General features: G+C 35.9%; 1 protein-coding gene across 1 annotated transcript; it reads right to left on the bottom strand.

The window, feature by feature from the left end:
• Positions 1-14,060: 14,060 nt before the first annotated feature.
• Positions 14,061-18,539, bottom strand: LOC130713819 (cyanogenic beta-glucosidase-like). The gene is made up of 13 exons (XM_057563629.1): positions 18,323-18,539; positions 17,626-17,695; positions 17,424-17,482; positions 17,144-17,219; positions 16,959-17,036; positions 16,733-16,820; positions 16,385-16,640; positions 15,913-16,028; positions 15,273-15,490; positions 15,108-15,139; positions 14,909-15,011; positions 14,533-14,641; positions 14,061-14,440 (listed from the first exon to the last, which is right to left on the bottom strand). Exons 1-13 carry the CDS (start codon positions 18,515-18,517, stop codon positions 14,245-14,247), a joined length of 1,596 nt encoding a protein of 531 aa, XP_057419612.1. The 5' UTR covers positions 18,518-18,539; the 3' UTR covers positions 14,061-14,244.
• Between the last annotated feature and the right edge of the window lie 2,752 nt (positions 18,540-21,291).

Genomic DNA, 21,291 nt, shown 5'->3' with positions numbered 1-21,291 from the left:
TTATTTTTAACTCATTTATCCTTAATGTGATTGGATGATAAGTTATTTAACCCAAACTTTATCATTAGTTCATTTGGACAACCCTTTCTTCTTATAGCTTGAATCTTTCATTATTTTGAAGTATATTTGTATGATATGTCAATATATTATTCAATTTATGACTTAATTTTTTGTGTCTGTATCTAACGATATATTATACGATACGATTCATGATTCAGAAATTAGGGTCTAGCGAAACGCGACACATAACCATGCATCACATATATAGAGTATAGACATAGCCTAAAAAATTGATTTCAACCCAATTTCCTTGTCAACGATAGACAACTCCTCCTTCCAACCCTTTAGTTTTTCCACACTTTATATTGGATTAGAGAGAATACTCATTTCTTGTATCTTCCAAAACACAGTAGGAAGCGCAGGATATCTAGATTATAAAGTGTGATTCCATAGGTCTTTACTCCCTTCCTTTACCAGATTAAAACTCTAACATCTTGAGGCACACTCAACTAAGGATATTTCAGATTTCTCTAGATGACCGGCTGGTAAGATGCTTTGTGATAGGCTATGTTTGACATGTCATTTCAGCTAGCTTATAGCTTATTTGACTAGCTTAAAGCTTATTTGACTAGCTTAAAAGCTCTTCAAAAGTGTTTGGTGAATGAGCTTATTTCAGTAGCTTAAAGCTTTAAGCTATAAGCTATCTCAGGTAGTTTATAGCTTAAAGCTTATAGCTTATTAAATTTATTCTCATTTTTATCCTTATTATTTTATTAAAATTCCATCATTACCCTTATATATTTATAAAAACAATAAACATATTTTCCCCTCACACTTAAGTATGCAGTTCCCGCCACACCGCTGCGCACCATAAGTACTAAAAATATTATATTAATAAAAATAAGTAAAAATCAATATTATATTTTTAAGATGATAAATAACTTGAGTTAATAAAAATATTTAAAGTGATAATAATTTTAATATTAATATCATATAGGTATTAACGTGAAAATAAAGCAATGTTAAATATAAAAATAATTATACAAGTATATCCTTTTATGTCATTTTACAGTTTCAGCTTGCTTAACAGCTAGTTTTACCAAACACTTTTATTTCAATCACGTAGTTTTTCAGCTTTCAGCTAGCTTATCAGCTTTCAGCTATCAGCTAGCTTATAAGCTTTCAGCTAGCTTTTCAGCTTTCAGCTAGCTTATCAGCTAAACATGCCAAACATAGCCATAATCAACGGTGGCTGTTAGGGTGCAAGTGCACCCTAGGTCTTGCACCATGTAAGAGGAAAAATCACCTATTATAATAGGTTTTTATACCTACTGTAAAGAAAAGATAAAATAAAATGAAAAACGAAAATTATAAAACTACCCTTTTACCTTCACCGATCTCTCCCTGCCTCACCCTTCTCCCTTTCTGCGGTGGTCGCCGGCGTACATCGTGCTCCTCAACGGCGAGCACCACAACATCCTCCTTTCCACCGTCGCCGACGTAGATCAGCTGATTTATATGCTTCTTGCCCAGATCTGGGTGCTGGGTTTTGGTGGGATAGAGGTGCTTTGAGACAAGGAAGACGAAGGCCCACCGTTCTGTTACTACAACGGTGGTGTGACAATGTGGGTCGACCTTGGCCTTGACGGAGGAGAGAGTGGTTGCCTTTGTTGGGGTTGGATATTTGGATGATGAGGATTGATGATTGGGTGGCGATTTGTTTGTTCAAGCGAAAATGTGGGCTCCGATGGTGAACAGTCAAGTTTTGATTATCCTTGTCTGGGTTTCCTTATCAGCTTCCATCACTTTCAAAGATTGGAACTTTTCAGAAACTTCTATCTGGATCTTGTTAAATTCACTTGAACTTGCCCAGTTGATAATATCTGATGTTATCTAACAATTGTACATCAATTTGTTGTCTTAAAGTTGTTGACAAATTCATCGAGATTTCATTATTCTTTTAAAATTGTACCAAATAGTTTTCATTCACTCTTGATTGCTCGAGCACTAAAACACACTGGTTCTGGTTCTTGTGAATTTAAATTGGTTCAACTTTTTTTTTTTTAGATTTCAACTCAAGCAATGGGAAATTTCACGAGAAAGAAGATCCTGAAACATCATCTGCTATTGTTTTTAGTACTGAATTGCACTATAGATCTGAGCTCAAGGAGAGAAAGGGGCAGAAGTTGAAGGAAGAAGGGGAGAGTGGAAGCGAAGAGAAGGCAAAGAGATGGATGTGTCGTGGTTTGTCGGAGATAGCCACGGTGGCAGACGGAGATGGCCGGAGGTACACGATGGTGGAAGGTTGGTTGAAGGTGGTAACTTGGTGGCTGAGCAGCATCACCAACAAGGGATAGAAGGGGAAAGAGTCTCAGGGCATTAATGTCATAACAAAATTAAAATTAAGAAAATCAAAAAATCCATTTAACAGGATAAACCGGTTTCCAATTCCCCACCCTGACAGGTGGTGTGATCTGATTGGTCCTAACATGTATGACATGAGTGCAAGACCTACCCTCTATTACACCTTATACTTCATCATAATCAACGAGTAGATTTGAGATAGAATTAGCTTTTAATTTGTAGGCTGCTCTAGCAAATAAAAGACTATATAGTAAGCAAATATCAAATGTGTTATAATATGCAAATGGGCCTTAACACGTGATTTAACATACAAAAATTAACTTAAAAAAAAAACACAGATTTAAGATATGAAAAGTGAAGGTTTGAATAACCTTCTTCATTCATTGCTCTTGTTTGGTTCCTTTGTTTTTGGCTCTAACTGTTTCTCCCCTAGTGGGCTTGGGCTCTTGGCCCCATTTTAATGAATTAACCATCATTGACCAAAAAAAAAAAGTCTACTCGCCCTTCCCTTCGCAGGTATATAAATACGCTTTTATTTATTAAATCTATTTCTAGGTCAAAAAATATCTACAAATTTTCATGAGCATAAAACCATAAATGTATCCAACCACTTGCTTAAGAGGTTAATTTATTGGTGGCTTGCTTTTTTTTTTCGGTAAGCAATAAAAATTATATTGAAGTGAAGTTGGATGGGACAAAAACAACACAGCAGATGCTTTAGCTCGGGAAGCTGGTAGACTTGGATCTCCTGTTCAAGTGTGGAAGAGTCCCCCTCTTTTGTTTATGCATTACTGTATTTAGATGCAATTAGTTAGTTTCTTTTTCCTGTTAATTTTCCTCTTGTAACCAAAACAAAATATTGAAGTGAAGTACAAGGGTATTTCAACCCAATACAAGAGAGAAAGAAGAGAGAAAAAACAACAAGATACATAGTAATTTCAGTGACAATTTGCCTTCGGCCTAAGAAACCCACCCTCTCCAAGGAAAAAGACTTTAGGGAAAAGACCTCATTAAAACCTTACTAGAAAAAACCCCCTTGGAAAAATCTAGTGAAGAAAAAAGAGTACCCTTACTTAAAGTCAAAGATAATTTCCAAGGAGAATTACAAAATACCCACCCCTAATTAACAAAATAATTTGGCAACAACTTGAATCCAGCAATAGTGACCCTCAAACCTCCAAACTGATATAATGAACTTCCATATTTGTGGCAACAATAGAAGAGGTCCCTCTTCCACGTAGCCTTCAAGGGATAAGCCCAACCTTCACAAATAATCGCGCAGTAGCCTGGATAGAATGCTTTAGAGTAACACAATTTGATATCTAACCAACTCGCGTTAAATAAAACAGAAAGAAACAAATCCAACAAGATAGCAGAGCCACCCTTCAAATAGCATCAAGGCAAGAGATAGGTTCGTTATACCATTCAAAAGTAGAATAAATGAAATTACCACTTTTTACATTCAACCATTCCCAAGCTCGTATTCTGCTTCTATTGCTAGTTTGAACTTTTTTCAATTACCAACCTCGGGTTTGAGACTTACAAAAAATAAATATCTACCTATTTAATTTGTTTAAGGGACGGAGTGTTAAACCATTATTAACATATTTGGTTTAATTACATTTTTAACAACTTTTATCACCTAAAAACATCTCCCCTTAATTAATTTTGAATTAAGAATCAATTATAAAAACATAGAAATAATTTATTAATTGTATAATAAAATACTATGCATATTTTTTGATAGGCAAGTGTTAGTTGTTAGCAAATTAGTACAAATCATCCTTTCTCATGATTTGAACCTTGACCCTTCACTTACAATTAAAATACAATATCATACATATATATGACAATTTTTATGGTACCCATCTAAAAATTGTTGGGTTTCATATCCTTTAGGCTTAATTTTCTATAATTTCTTCTTAAAAAACTTTATAATTTGTAATTGAGTTTAATGGATATGCACTGTTAGTGTGAAATAGTTTTATACTGACATCCAATCAATGTTTGCCACATACGTAGGAGAGAGAGTTACATTCATTTTTTATTTTAATGGAAATAAAAACATATTTGCTTATTTGTCGGAATTCAATTGGATGTCAGTGTACAACTATTTTACACTGATAGTGCATATTCATTTTTTTATTGATGGAAATTTTCAACTTCATTAAATGTTAAGTGAAAATACATCTGCAAGGATCGCAGAATTAATCTGTGTTGGGAAATTGTCCCACCAACACATATTCGGATAAACAGAAGCAAGAGAAGCTAACAAATGAGCTGGTTTATTCCTAGTTCTAGTGACATGAACTAAGGCAAATGAATTGAAATGAGATGTCAGGACCCTGCAGTCTTGAATAACCGGTTCCAGATTGGCGTCATCCCTCAGCTGCAGGAAGCAAGAAGCCACGAGTTTGGAATCTGTTTCAATCATTACCGCATCAAGCTCAAGTTCCTGCAACTTCATCAAAGCCCAGCGCAAACCTTTCGCTTCAGCCATCGTTGCGTCGATGCGGAGCCTATCAAGAGTAGTCGTTGCAAAGAAATACTCGCCCTTGTGATCAAGAACGATCATGGCTGTTCCCTGACCTTCCATCCCTGTCCATCCTGAGTCAATGTTAACCTTCAAAATCCCCTCAGGCGGAGGAGCCCAACCCTGGGCACTCTAAAAAATGTGATCTATTGTCTCCGACTGGTTCTTATCGCACATTCCACGACAATCATGAATGAGAACTCCCCTCCGCACCAAGTTGCGCTTGCAAGGGAGAGTGTTAGTGACTAGCCTGTACGTGAAATGCTTCACTTTATTTGGCAGCTGTAGTTTCTAAATTCTGTTCCATGGATAGGCTCCCACTCGGGACGAGCTCGCTGTATCGCTTAATTTGCGTGCTTGCAGACACTTATACAGCGAATTAACAGTGAAGAAACCATCGGGGCAACCCCTCCAGATCACCCTATCTTGCAGACCCCACCAGCTTAGAGGAATATGGAGAATCACCTCAGCCTCTTCCGCTGAAAACAGTGATCGAACCAGGTCTGAGTTCCAGTGAGGAGGTGACTCCCCAACCACCAGGTCTGCCACCAAACAAGCATTTGTCGTGAGCACCCGAGGTGAAGTAACCATCCCCAAGGACTCTCCAGGCAGCCAAGCATCATCCCATATCCGAATGGATCTCCCATTCCCAACCCTCCATTTAGCACCATCAATAATATCTTGCTTCACACCCCACACACTTCGCCGGGTGTAGCTTGGATCATGTCCTAGACCTGCCTCCAAAATGCTCGTGGAAGGAAAATAACGGGCTTTCCATATCCTTGCCAACAAAGACCCATCATTCCTGATTAACCTCCAGAATTGTTTACCTAGCAGCGCCGTATTAAAATCTTCCAAGTCCCGAAACCCTAACCCTCCATTAGCCTTTGGTTTTTCATTAAATTCTATGTAATTTAGTTCTTTATACAATAAATAATGAATTAAAGAGTTTTAAACCTTTCCATTTTGAAATGGGTACCGAAGTAACACTATATTTTTTGGTACATAGTGGCTTATAAAAAAAATTGGTACATAGTAACAGTCTATATTTAGAATCAAATAAATATTTATATTTTATGGCAAAAAAATCACTTTATAGAAAAGTAATATTCTTTTCTTTATTCAACCTAACCAGAGTAGAAATGACCACGTTATTATTTCTCTTTTAATTCTATCATGTTAAATGATTTATACAAAAAAAAAAATTCCTCACCTTTTTGTCATCATGTTTTCTCTTTTTTATTTTTTTCTATACTAAACCAAACAAAACATTGTCAGCAATACAACTAAATTAAAGCCACACATTGTGGCCAAAATTTAGTCCAACATTACGGCTATTAAAAGCCAACTTGTTAAATTACAACAAGTAATTGTGTGATGGTGGCGGTGAAATTAATGTCACCGTTTGGGCTTGCTTAATAGATAAGAAGCAAAGCTGGAAATGAAGAGATAAGAAGCAAAGCTGGCAGTGAAGAGATAGAAGCAAAGCAATGGCGGTGAAGAGAAGAAACAATGCAGAGGCGGTGAAAATTTCCTATAAATAGAGATGTTTCAATTTGTTTCAAATTCATCTCATAGCTGAATTGTTAGAGAGAATATACACCACAACAAGCAATTCAACGTGAATTGCTATTAGAGAGAAAAATACTATTGAGGAAAATATTAGTGTTTCCCTTGGTGAGGTTCTCCTAGTGAGTGTTTTCTTGTTCTAGAGTTGTTGTAATTTCTTTCACATAGTGAAAATCTTTTCTACCGGTGCCCGTGGTTTTTCCCTTATCTGTTGAGGGTTTTCCACGTAAATATTGTGTGTCAATTTCCTATTCTCTCATCTCTTATTTTAGGTGCATGACATTATCTTACTACTCTGGTACCCAACAGTGGTATCAGAGCTGTTGGTGTCGGTCCTTATTCCGCTGCGGTGTATGGTTACTATTCACACGTGTGGTTGTATACTTTTGTAGTGATTATTAACGTATACTAGATCTATTCTAGTGTGCGGTAAAAATATACAATACTGCTCACGTATACTGTTCTATTCACGATGAAATTGTGTAAACCGGTTCCGTGAAAGAAAAAAAAAATGGCAGCAAAATTTGAGATCCCGAAGTTCAGTGGGAGTAACTTCTCCCTGTGGAAATTGAAGATAAAGGCGATCCTAAGGAAGGATAATTGCTTACCAGCAATTGATGGTAGACCTGCTGATATAACTGATGATAAGTGGAAAGAGATGGACGACAATGCTGTAGCCAATTTGCACCTAGCAGTGGCAGATTCAGTTTTGTCTAGTATTGCTGAAAAGAAAACAGCAAAGGAGATCTGGGATACTCTTATCCAACTGTACGAGGTCAAGTCACTTCACAACAGAATTTTCTTAAAGAGGAGACTCTACACTCTTCGAATGAGTGAATCCACTTCGATGCCAGATCACATCAACAATCTGAACACAATGTTTGCTCAACTATCTGCATCAGATTTCACAATTAGAGAAAATGAACGTGCAGAGGTTCTTCTTCAGAGTTTACCAGATTCATATGATCAACTCGTCATCAATATTACAAACAATAATATTGTTGACCGTCTATCCTTTAATGATGTTGCCGGAGCTATTATTGAAGAAGAGTCCAGGCGAAAAAATAAGGAAGATCGTCAGGAGAGCTCAAAACAAATGGAAGCTTTGACGGTGACGAGAGGCAGATCAACGGAGCGTGGCCCCAGTGGGAGCCAGAACCATGGTAGATCAAAATCTCGAAGAAAGATAAACCTCAAATGCTACAATTGTGGCAAGAGAGGGCACTTGAAGAAAGATTGTTGGTCCAACAAGAAGAGTGGTGAAAAATCTTCTGAAGCAAGTACATCTCAAGGATGTGTTGCTAGTACCTCTGATGATGGAGAAGTCCTATACAACGAAGCAGCAGTTAGTACCAAAGGCAAAAATTGTCTCATTGATGTTTGGATAGTAGATTCAGGAGCAACATGGCACATGACCCCACGACGAGATTGGTTTTGGACTTATGAGCCTGTCTCAGAAGGAAACGTGTTCATGGGAAACGATCATGCCTTGGAAATTGTTGGAATTGGTACTGTCAAAATAAAATTGTATGATGGTACCATTCGCACACTTCAAGAGGTACGACATGTGAAAGGGTTAGCAAAGAATTTGTTGTCTGTTGGGCAACTAGATGACCTCGGATACAAGTACGATATTCAAGGTGGGATCTTGAAAGTGGTGAAAGGTTCGCTAGTAGTAATGAAAGCAAAGAAGGTCGCTGCAAATCTATACATGCTTTTGGGAGATACGTGGCAAATGGCAGATGCATCAGTTGCAGTTGGAAGCCAAGAAGAAACGACGATGATGTGGCACCGCAGATTAGGTCATATGTCAGAACGAGGCTTGAAAGTTTTTGCAGAACGTAATCTCATCCCTGGGCTCAAGTCAGTAAGTTTACCTTTCTGTGAGCATTGTGTGATAAGTAAGCAGCATAGACTAAAGTTTGCTAAGTCAACTGCTTGAAGCAAACACATACTGGACTTGATTCATTCTGATGTGTGGGAGTCACCGGAAGTATCCATAGGAGGAGCAAAGTATTTTGTATCATTCATTGATGATTACTCCAGGAGATTGTGGGTGTACCCGATCAAGAAGAAGTCAGGTGTGTATTCAGTATTCAAGGAGTTCAAAGCACAAGTAGAACTTGAAACTGGGAAAAGAATTAAGTGCTTGAGGACAGATAATGGAGGAGAATATGCAGATGGTGATTTCCTGGCATTCTGCAAGCAAGAAGGTATTACGAGGCAATTTACAGTTGTTCATACACCTTAGCAGAATGGAGTAGCAGAGCGGATGAATAGAACTCTTCTGAAGAGGACAAGAGCTATGCTGAGAACAACAGAATTAGGCAAGTCCTTCTGGGCAGAAGCTGTCAAAACTGCCTGTTATGTGATAAATCGATCGCCATCAACTGCGATTGATTTAAAGACACCAATGGAGATGTGGAAGGGAAAACCAGGTAATTATTCTTCTCTACATGTGTTTGGATGTCCTGTGTATGTAATGTTCAACTCCCAAGAAAGAACAAAGCTAGATCCAAAATCCAGGAGATGCATATTCGTGGGTTATGCTGACAATGTAAAGGGGTATCGTCTGTGGGATCCCTCTGCCCGCAAGATTATTGTCAGCAGAGATGTAATCTTTGTAGAAAATGAATTACAAAAGGAGCAGAAAAATGACGGCACTACAAAGGAGACTGCTATAGTGGAGATAGAGGAAAAGTCAGGTGGAGATGATTCTTCTGAAGCAGAGCCAGAGCACGAAGAACAAGAACCAAATGAGGTCAATGATGAAGAACCCAGGCGAACAACACGTCAAATAAGAAAACCATCATGGCACTCAGAATATGTGATGGCAAGTCATGATGCATATTGTCTTCTATCAGAAGATGGAGAACCATCAACCTTTCAGGAGGCGTTAAATGGTTCAGATGCTTCTCTATGGATGGCAGCAATGCAGGAGGAGATTGAAGCCTTACATAGAAATAATACTTGGGAACTTGTTGAACTTCCTAAAGGTCGGAAAGCCATTGGCAACAAATGGGTGTTCAAAATTAAACGAGATGGCAACGATCAGGTGGAACGCTATCGTGCAAGACTAGTGGTCAAAAGATATGCTCAGAAAGAAGGTATTGATTTCAATGAAATATTCTCCCCAGTAGTGAGACTTACAACTATCAGAGCAGTCTTGGCAATGTGTGCCGCATTTGATCTACATCTTGAGCAACTTGATGTAAAGACTGCGTTTCTTCATGGAGAACTTGAAGAAGAAATCTATATGCTCCAACCAGAAGGCTTTGAAGATCATGAAAAAGAAAACTTGGTTTGCAGGTTGACTAAATCTCTGTACGATCTAAAGCAGGCGCCGAGGTGTTGGTACAAGAGATTTGATTCTTTCATCATGAGCCTTGGATACAACAGGCTGAGTTCAGACCATTGTACGTACTACAAAAGGTTTGATGATAATGATTTCATCATTTTGCTGTTGTATGTGGATGACATGTTGGTGGTAGGCCCCAACAAAGATCAAGTCCAAGAATTGAAGGCACAGTTGGCTAGGGAATTTGATATGAAAGACTTGGGACCCGCAAACAAGATTTTAGGGATGCAAATTCACCAAGACAGAAAAGACAGGATGATTTGGCTTTCTCAGAAGAACTATCTTCAGAAAGTCTTGCGGCGCTTCAACATGCAAGACTGTAACCCAATCTCAACCCCACTTCCTGTTAATTACAAGTTATCCTCAAGTATGATTCCTAGCAGTGAAGCAGAGAGGATGGAGATGTCTCGAGTACCGTATGCATCAGCGGTGGAAAGCCTTATGTACGCTATGATATGTACTAGACCAGATATTGCTCAGGCAATTGGGACGGTCAGTCGGTTTATGGCAGATCCAGGCAAAGAGCACTGGAATGCTGTGAAGAGGATTCTGAGATACATCAAAGGAACCTCAGGTGTTGCATTATGTTTTGGGGGATCAGAATTCACTATCAGAGGCTATGTTGATTCAGACTTTGCAGGTGATCTTGATAAAAGAAAATCTACTACTGGCTATGTGTTCACACTTGCAGGAGGAGCAGTAAGCTGATTATCCAAATTGCAGACTGTTGTAGCTTTGTCTACTACAGAAGCAGAATATATGGCAGATACTCAAGCATGCAAGGAAGCTATTTGGATTCAAAGGTTGTTGGAAGAGCTCGTGCACAAGCAACAAAAGATTATTGTGTATTGTGATAGTCAGAGCGCCTTGCACATTGCAAGGAATCCAGCTTTTCATTCCAGGACAAAGCACATAGGAGTTCAATACCATTTTGTCAGAGAAGTAGTAGAAGAAGGAAGCGTGGATATGCAGAAAATTCACACCAAAGACAACCTAGCAGATGTAATGACGAAGCCGATCAACTCTGATAAGTTTGCATGGTGTAGGTCCTCCTATGGCCTGTTAAAAACGTAAGCAGCATGGAGCTGGCAAGGTAGAGAAAATTTTGCAGCCTCACAAATGTGACTTTAAGTGGGAGATTGTCAGCAATACAACTAAATTAAAGCCACACATTGTGGCCAAAATTTAGTCCAACATTACGGCTATTAAAAGCCAACTTGTTAAATTACAACAAGTAATTGTGTGATGGTGGCGGTGAAATTAATGTCACCGTTTGGGCTTGCTTAATAGATAAGAAGCAAAGCTGGAAATGAAGAGATAAGAAGCAAAGCTGGCAGTGAAGAGATAGAAGCAAAGCAATGGCGGTGAAGAGAAGAAACAGTGCAGAGGCGGTGAAAATTTCCTATAAATAGAGATGTTTCAATTTGTTTCAAATTCATCCCATAGCTGAATTGTTAGAGAGAATATACACCACAACAAGCAATTCAACGTGAATTGCTATTAGAGAGAAAAATACCATTGAGGAAAATATTAGTGTTTCCCTTGGTGAGGTTCTTCTAGTGAGTGTTTTCTTGTTCTAGAGCTGTTGTAATTTCTTTCACATAGTGAAAATATTTTCTACCGGTGCCCGTGGTTTTTCCCTTATCTATTGAGGGTTTTCCACGTAAATATTGTGTGTCAATTTCCTATTCTCTCATCTCTTATTTTAGGTGCGTGACATTATCTTACTACTCTAGTACCCAACAAACATAAGAATACGATTTGAATTTGACAGCCCATAGGCTAAGTAGCTAATCCTGTCCTGTTTTGAATCAATGTAGATAATGCAGTTTTAGTTCAATGTGGAAGAATATAGTGGTAACGTGAGAATCCCCTCTCCTCAGGCACGATATCGTCATTGGAGTGCGTTTATTCTTCTTCCATTCCATGCCGTTGGTATATAGGAATTTGATTCCTCATCTCCCTTCCACAAACCACAATGCCATGCCTGTTTTTGTTCTTTTTGTTTGTTCAAAGGCTCAAACCTCAAAAGCTTTAGCAAAGTAGTACTTCCAATTGGGAAAAGCAAAAGGTGACACCCCGGTTCTATGCCCTGTTCTCATCAGCTTTACCACCTATACTCATGGAGGAAAAGTGGAAAACTAGAACAAGAAACTATCTTTTATATTCCACAATGCAGCCATCCATTTCTCACGTGCAATGAATTTTAAGAAGTTAAATATTCATGAAAAAGGAAATTCTTTTGCTCACACTCACACTCACTCAAACGGAAATATGAATAAAATAGAAAAATAAAGAGAAATGTTAGATACTCGCGTGGTGCCTTGCATGTTGCATGTTTATTTTGAATTCGTGAGCAAATCTTTTCGGGCCCTATAACACTACTCTATATATAATATGAGCAGGGGTGGAGCCAGAAGTATAAGTTTGTGGCAACAATGATATATACACACCTCATTTTTTATACACTTCATTTTCACCTATTTTTATTTCTATCTCTCTCCTCTTTATTAGAAATTGGAAGGCATATACTCAACCACAAAAGCTAGCTCAAGAGTTGAGGTTTGCACTACCCTTATAAAGCTTATCTTGGCTCTATCTCTAGCCAATGTGAGACTTCTAACACACCCCCTCACGTCCAGGATTGAACAGACTGGAACGTGGGATCAACAACGGGTGACCCAAATATGGGTGGTCTCCACAACAAATGGATCTAGGATAGGCTCTGATACCATATTAGAAATTGGGAGGCCTATACTCAACCACAAAAGCTAGCTCAAGAGTTGAGGTTTGCACTACCCTTATAAAGCTTATCTTGGCTCTATCTCTAGCCAATGTGGGACTTCTAACACTCTTATCATCTATCACATCTTATACTTTCTCTTGCTTACTTTTTCTTTTCTTCCTATCTCTCCTCCTCCACCTCATTCCACCTCATTTTGAGGTGTGAATAAATAATTATTCAAGTTTGTGGTGACTAAAACCAAAATTGTAACTTACCAAAGTAAAACTTAAATTATAAGAAAAATTGTGTGCACCAAATTAGTGACACTGTATGACTTCGCTATCTTGTCAAACCATGTCATAGTACATTCTTTGTAGTTTGCATAAAGAGTATGGTAATAAAATGAGAAAAAAAGTTCAACTATTGGGGGAATTTCTTTGTAGTTTGGATAAAAATAGTATGATAAAATTATGTTCAACATTTTAAATTACTTTACAGAAGCTTAAAAATTGTGAGAACCTGTTTGGAAGTTATAAAAAGTGATGTTGTGGCTTGTGGTCTCTTCTTTTTAGCCGTGGGTAATGCATTCACGTGGCAAAGCCCAAAAGAGAAAACAAGGCTAGATAGCCCAAAAGGTCCACTACTTAAAAAGGAACTTTGACAAAAAAAAAAAATAAACAGCAGCACTTATTGACCAAGAAAAAAAAAATAACCAATAGTTTTAAAACTCGACCGGTTGGACTGGGACTCGGTCACCTGACCGGTTTGAGCCTAACATCGGATCGGTTTTGTAGGCTGCCTCTACAGTGGGATTATTTTGATTGTGGTCCATGGTGGTCCAATTTCACTTTGGGTGATAATACAAAAATGTCATATTTTCCACAATTATTTCTATCTTTCTCCTTCCTTCTCTTCAACCCACTTTCAGCAACATCGTGAATCATACAATGTTGCATATGTTTTTTTTTTCTTTTTCAGATAAGCCATATCAATTATATCTAAGCACCCACAACAAAAGTCAATCAGGTACAAAAGAGACGAAAGAAAACAAAGAGAAAACAGGAACAAGGGAAAAAAACAGAGAACAAAAACACCAAGCAACAAAAAAAGGAAGCCAACCCACGCTAAAAACAATACCATACCACAGAAGGAAAAGAACCAGAGGCAAAACAGGGCATGCAATACCAGAAAAACAAAGACTACTAGCAAGAGATCAACACCCAATTCAGAATACAAAACAGGAAAACGCAAACAACCAATTGGTTTTGGTCCTCTTCCGAGGACGGAGCTCTGGCGAAGGAGCTGAGTGGCAGGCAACTGCTTACTTGGTATTATCCACGTCATTTTTAATTAAATATAAAATGACACATAATATTTTTTCGCCCTCCGGCGAGGACCAAAACCAAACTGGCTGCAATTGTAGGGATATGAAGCAAACATTTTTCCGGGGAGGGATTGAACTCAAATTCCTCTACAAACATAAGGACTAATTTGATGATTAACCCGTAAAATGAACATGTAAAATTTTTCACTTTTTTTTCATATGTAGGATGACTAACTATCAAATTTATACAACATCAATATACATCTGCACATCTACTTTTTATTCCTTTTCAGGTCGAATAGGACCTTTTAAAAAAATAAAAAATAATAATTACTTACAAGTATAATTTTTAATGATCAATGAACATCATATTATTCACTAGAAGCATAAAGTCTAGTTTCTTTTTTGAGGAAGTCCTTAAACCACAATGCAGAAAATTTCTCATATCTTTTCAAGCCATTTTTGTAATCCACAAAAGTCATCCCAAATCGTACAGTGTAACCCGAGGACCACTCAAAATTGTCGAACAAAGACCATACATAATATCCCTTGACATTCACACCATTCCTGTCATATAAAATTGAAATGATTAATATCAAAATGTGTTATTGTATGATGAAAATTACAACAATTTGTTATATATGTAAATGGCTACCTACCTAATTGCTGATCGAAGATAAAAGAGATGACGATAAAGATAATCAATTCGGAAAATATCCATGAGTGATTCCTCAACTGACAGTGTTGAATCTTCATATTCATTTATACCTGCAAGTTAAGTTGCAATTTGTCGTACCCCATTAATACAAAAGGTTAACAAAATTAAATCTCATATTCTTATGTATGGGATGAAGATCCCCTGTTTCAATTTAATGGTTTGTTCCATGTCTCACCAATAAAATTGTGTCTTGACAGAATTTAACTGGTGTGACAGGGAAGAAAACACTAAATTAGAACATACGGTTTCAGTGTGTAATCAATGATATCGCTTTCGAGGAAACTAAACTTGATATACATAAAGATGTTTACTCTTACCATTTTCAGTGATGTAAATCAAAGGGTTGTTGTACTTTTCCTTGGTATATAACAAAAGATCTTGGATTCCTTTTGGATAAACGTATAACCAATCAGAAGCAACCTGCATAATTATTGGAAGAGGGTTTTTTTATATTTTTTTCAAATGGATTAAACTTGTTAAATAGTTAATTGCAAGTTTATGTGACAATGAACATACCTTAATACCTATGGGTTTGCCATCACGCTCAACTACAATTAATCATGAATACAAAATACAAGTTGTTAATTATCAGCAACGATGAAATTCAACATATATATATATATATATATATATATAAACATTTTAGAGAACTTGTAGAAGGGTAGATGATAGGTTCCTTACATGCAGGATTGACCAATGAATCTATTAAGTAGCTAGGTTTGGCATTTCTTAGTTGAGGTGCATCTGAGGCATAGGCTGAAGAGTAATAATTTAGGCCAATAAAATCAAATGAACCTTTTAAGAGCCTAGCCTGCTCTGTTGTGAACTTTGGTAATCGTGCTCCAACAAGAAGTCTCATGCTTTTGGGGTACTCTCCTGATGTTAGTGGATCCATATACCTGAACAAATCAATTGATTCAATTCAAATTTAGTAAAAAAAGCTCATAAATCCTTAATTATCTCCAAAAGTAGAGCGTTGTCATTATCAAAGACTTATAGTATATTTGGATCAGTTTCTCTTTCCTCGTAATCAATTTTGAAATCCATATGCTATCATCATAAGTTTCTCTCAAGACTCGATTCTTATTTTAAAGTCAATTATGAAAGTCCTTACCTAAATATTTAAGGCCTTACTGAAACGACAAATTAATGCATATATGCCTTTGATAAACCAGTGATCATGCATGGATCCTGGCATTAAGGTATAGTTCTTTCCTTTCTATCCCATATCCAATATCTCATTTTTCTTAGGTGCTACACATGCATATGTATGTGCATTTTGAAGATGAATCAAAATTCAGAGAGAGAGATGAGCTCTTACCATCCATACATGAAGTCCATTGCTCTTTCAGCAGCCTTTTGATCAAATTTGGTGTCTGAGAGCGGCAGGTACCAATTGGCTACCAAGGTTATGCCTATCAAGCCCTTTTGAGATGCCTACATATAAGCAATGTTTTAATACTTTAGTTTATTGTTGACATTTTAATTTTTATAAAAAAATGTAAAACAACAATTATCCTTAATTTCTTTTCCAAATTATTGGACCCACGCTAACCCACAAGAACATAATATTAGAAATACAATATAAAATCATCCAGGGTCTTTTGTGAGCCAATTGATTCATGATATGATATCAAACTCCTTCAGTCCTTATGATCAAGAGGTATAAAGAGCTCGAGCTCTATATACCCTCGTTATTCTAATAAACGAAATCAAGTCCTATTACCCTTCTTATTCTAATAAATGAAGTTGAGTTTTAACATAAAGTAAGTGAGTCTGTGCAAAGAACAAACCTGGTATTTGGTCTTGTACACACGAACAGTAGCTGCATGAGCAAGAAGTTGGTAATGTGAAACTAAATAAGGCTCTGTGGCTGAATCACCACCAGTGCAATTTGTGTTCATCCATGAAGAACAACGACCTGGTGCCATTCTCCCATTTGCATAACCATTTTGGCTATAACTCCATGGCTCATTCAAAGTAAACCAATGCTTCACCCTATCGCCAAATTTCTTGAAGCAAAGCTCTGCATAGTCTTGAAAATCTTTTCTGAAAATAAATTTTACAATCAAGTGTTAAACAATTTGTTAAGGAGTTGATGAATATCTAGCACTATTTTTGAATTAGTAATTGAAACTCACACTATGAGAGGGCTTAAGAAGCCACCATACTCATCTTCTAAAGCTTGCGGAAGATCCCAATGGAAAAGGGTCACAAATGGTTCTATACCTGAAATTAATATATTGTTAATCAATTAGCTAGTGCTACTCATATATAGCATCTAAAAGAAAAATTAAAGAATATGACAAGATCAAGTCAAAGTATATATATGTATTAAGTTGAGCCAATTGAGTTTGTGGATCTGACCATTAGCCAATAGTTCATCGATGAAATTGTTGTAATAGTTGATTCCTTCTTGATTTATACCTCCACTTAGCTTTCCTTCTGTTGTGGATAAATATCACGTTTAAAAAAAAATGATTTTGAATATGCTAACCATCACCAACAATGTGAAGTTCAGAACAATAGGGATTGATCAGCATTTGACTTACTCGGCAATATTCTTGACCAAGATATGGAGAATCTGTATGAATCTAAGTTCATATCTTTCATCATCTTAACATCTTCCTGTAATATATAAGGACCAAATTAAATATATTTAGCATTCTCCAAAAATAAAAATTGAAATCAACAGAAACTACTCAGGAATTTATTTAATTTAATTTATTATAATTTCAATTCAACTCAAAGTGCATCATACGCACTTGTTAACAAGAAACAAATACTTTGAAAGAGTGCCACCAAGAAATCAGGCTCTTGGAGTTGGAGTACCTTGTAATTGTGATATGTGTCAATGGCCACATCTCCATTGCTTCTATCCGCTATCTTTTCTGCATATTTCAATTCAAGATATGCACATGCATTGTCAATATTATGTTTGTGAAGATAAAGAAAAAAAAAGCTTCGGTTCTTTAAATAAAAGAGACGGGGAAATGAACACTAAATAAGGACATAAAATTTTAGCCTAAGAGACCTGGATATTCATGGGTGAATGTATCCCATATACTTGGCCCTCTACCACCATCCATTGCTCCACCTTCAAACTATACACATAATATATATTATACAAATTGCAAACACAACATAATCAACATCATAACAACTGTCTGTTGAGAAAAAAAATTCATATAACGTACAACATACTCTAAAAAGTAAAATATGAAAACAAATAATATCTTTTATAAAATCAGCAGTATTAAACTATTAATTATATTTGTAATGTTTCTTTTGCTTTGCTGTGTTGTGGCTTACTTGGGAGAGCCTTGTTCCCAAACTTCTATTCTCTATCTATATTATCTTCATCACTCAAAAAAAAATTAATAACATACTTTTTTAGTATGTTCATTGCTTCGCTTTTCTCTTTCTGAACAACTATTTTGAAATAGAAAGAGCATATATTAGTAGTATTTAATTTTCTTATGTATTCCTCTTGTATGGGTGTGCTAATTTATTAGCCACTACTTTTTTATATATGCGTTGAGGTAACCCTATACCCCAAATAATCCAATATTTGCCTGCTTAATTAATTTATTTTAATTTAAGTGCTCATTTGGAAAACACATATCCAAGCACCAAGGGAGAAGCAATATTTTTGTCCTAACTCAAACATTGATCAACCGATCAATGTTGAGCTTATATAACAGAAATACAAATATACACTAAAAATATACCTGGTAAGAGGAGGATCCAGCTCCAAAGATGAAGCCTGGAGGGAAACTGTTTCGGTTCAAAGAAGCAAGATCAAGAATTGGAGCAACATTATGAGTGCAATGAACAATATTCGATTTGGTAATCACAAGAACTAAAGCAACCAGTCCCAAAAGGTAAAAGAGTTTGCAAGATGATGCCATGTTAATCTGATACATGTTCCCTCTTTTCGCTTTTTAAGGATGATTCAGCTTGATACATGTTAACTGCATGCGTGCATGGCTTTTTATATAGGAAGAAAGTAAAGATCAGGATGCCACGTGTTCAAAGTTGAAAAGTCTCCTTTGACCAAAGTGAAAAACAATTTTGGCTGCGGTGTGGTATTGATCTAAAACTTGCCAAATGCCAAGATAAACTAGATATATGGTAGGCAGGCGCGCTTAAATAGTCAGAATTTTATCGACATTGGATAACGTATCCACTAATGTTTTGTTTTGTATACACATTTTCGTGTAAATACCATTGGCTCATTTTAACCATATTTTTATATTAGCTTTTTTTATGCACAATGCAACGATGCCATTGGCTCATTGTATGTACCTCTTTACAATGTGCCACATCTTATGGCTCAAATATTTTGATTCTAATAGTGGAATAAGTCCCAAGTGTTTTTTTTTTTAAACTAAGTCCCGCGTTTCTTGTTAAGAAAGAAGAGGTTATGGCAAAGGATAAGGGAGGTTAAGGCTATATTCCTCTCACCTAAGTCATTCCTTTATTTGAAATCACATTTTTTTTCCAATAGAAAATTTATGTTTACCTTTTCTTTCTTTTGAAATTTCACTATATATCAACTTTAAAGATCAAATACGTATTCCTATAAACTACTTGCGCGCGCTGATATGACAAAAAGAGACTGAGCTTTGTTTTCATTAACTCTGTTTACCTTTTCTTTCTTTTGAAATTGCACTATATATCAACTTTAAAGATCAAATACTTATTCCTATAAACTACTTGCACCCATATGACAAAGAGAGACTGAGCTTTGTTTTCATTACTTTCCTAAAAAAAAGGATAAAATGCAGGAAAATGTATAACCCTATATGTGTGTGTATATCATAACAATTGTAATAATTCTGATAAATTCATGAACACACCTATTTAAAATGGACCAGCTTATCATTTTCTAGAATAAATTCTTAACAAAAAAAACTACTCATAATTTTCTCTAAAAATTCAATAACTTATAGACATGCATGCACTATGAACACCCATTTTCATGGGAAATTCTTTAGGCATAGAACTTTGATTTCTAAAACCACCCCAAAGTGTTGCAAGAGTTAAAAATAGGCACAAAATTATTTGTGTAAATAATGTCTAATAGAAAGTGAATGTATATATATATATATATATATATGTATGTATATATATATATATATATATGTATATATATATTTTATAAGCCAAATAAATTATATTGAAGTGAGGCACAAGGGGACGTACTTCAACTCAATACAAGTATGAAAAAGGAGGAGAGAAAGCTAAAAAAAGTAAAAGAATTGAAAGTAACTCTACAAAGCAACAACAATGATCCTCTTACTAATAAAAAACCCAACACCCACCACCCCTTGGAGATAGATATATTAAATAAAGCACGTCCCGTTAAAATCTTACCAGGAAAAACTCCATTGGGAAGACCTGGAGAAAAAAAAAAAAAAAAAGTGAATGTATATATATCTCATCACTCGACATTAAATCATGATACATTGAATCATGATATATTTTTTCCTTTTTAGATATTCCTTTGGCCTGCCAATAATGATTTCTCAAAGTCCTCGGTAAATATAAAAGAGCATATTATCCTAAGGAAGCACTTTGGCACTCACTCAAAGCCTTTATCAAGGACATAATAGAATAATCAGAAGATTAATTAATGGAGAATCTAAAACATCGGCCGGTTAAGAAGAACAATTAAATAGTGTATTTTCTTTTATTAGTTTATTAGTTGACACTAAAGTCACTCCCTGACATATCACCGTACATTCCAACCGTTAGCCACGTGGCGAAGAATAAAAGCTTCACACTGTATTTTTATTACCAGGAATGCTACTAAATATTTTATATATGAAGGATAAAGCCAAAAAACGCATAAAATAATAATGAGTTCACTTGTGTTTGTATAATAACTTTAGTATTTTGACTATTTTCCTGTTTTTCAGCTTAGGGTCTGGAGTTTAAAATGAGTTCAATGCTGAGTTTTTTGAATTAAAAAAATTTGCGGCTAGAAGCTTTTCATTAGTGCCTCAAATCTTCAAACGCTTAAAATGGTTATTCCATAATTGAATTATTAATTGACAATTATTACATTGTAATTCATATGGCAATGAATTACATTCTTTTTAGAAGGTTAATTATGTGTTCGATTTCAACTTTCTTTATGAAACTATATTGATGAACGATCGGTAAGTACTTTTGAATTGAGAAGACATATTCTCATGCAAACTTTTTATATCTAAATGAATGCTAATATTAACATAAAAAATGCCAATATTTTATTCACCGCACAATTTGAATCCCCTGTTAATATAATATGAAATTAAACAATGTATTGTGAGGATAAAAAGCAATCATCCCTCATATTTCTGTTACAACAAAATTGTAAAATGCGTGATCATTGGCCACCTTTAGGAGTCTGAGATGTATTTCCTTTGTCTGTTAGTTTTCTTCTTTTATTACTCTATCATTCTTCCTCTATGTATTGGGTTGAAGTAACACTTGTATTTGTTTAATATATTTTCTTTGCCTATAAAAAAGATTCTATGTCTTTCACTTGTTACTTTGTTCCGGATAAAGCAATAACTATTTCCTCAGCATTAAAATATAGTAGTATATTACATTTCAATGAAGCACAGCAGCAAAATTCTAAAGTGGCTTTGATTTGCTACAAGAACAAAACATTAAACTTGTTACTGTATAAGTTAATTAGCCAATTAGG

This window comes from Lotus japonicus, chromosome 4 (genome assembly GCF_012489685.1).
Source record: "Lotus japonicus ecotype B-129 chromosome 4, LjGifu_v1.2".
NCBI classification, from domain to species: domain Eukaryota; kingdom Viridiplantae; phylum Streptophyta; class Magnoliopsida; order Fabales; family Fabaceae; genus Lotus; species Lotus japonicus.
The sequence above is the reverse complement of the archived record's forward strand: the minus strand, read 5'-3'. Positions and strand labels throughout refer to the sequence as shown.

What these genes read in the sequence shown, in the direction of transcription:
- LOC130713819 (XM_057563629.1), bottom strand. Translation starts at nt 18,517, where the DNA reads ATGTATCAGATTAACATGGCATCATCTTGCAAACTCTTTTACCTTTTG. An exon ending in CTGGATCCTCCTCTTACCAG is followed by an intron (nt 17,696 to 18,322) that starts GTATATTTTTAG and finishes TTATGTGTATAG; the next exon opens with TTTGAAGGTGGAGCAATGGA. An exon ending in TTCTTAAGCCCTCTCATAGT is followed by an intron (nt 16,641 to 16,732) that starts GTGAGTTTCAAT and finishes ATTTATTTTCAG; the next exon opens with AAAAGATTTTCAAGACTATG.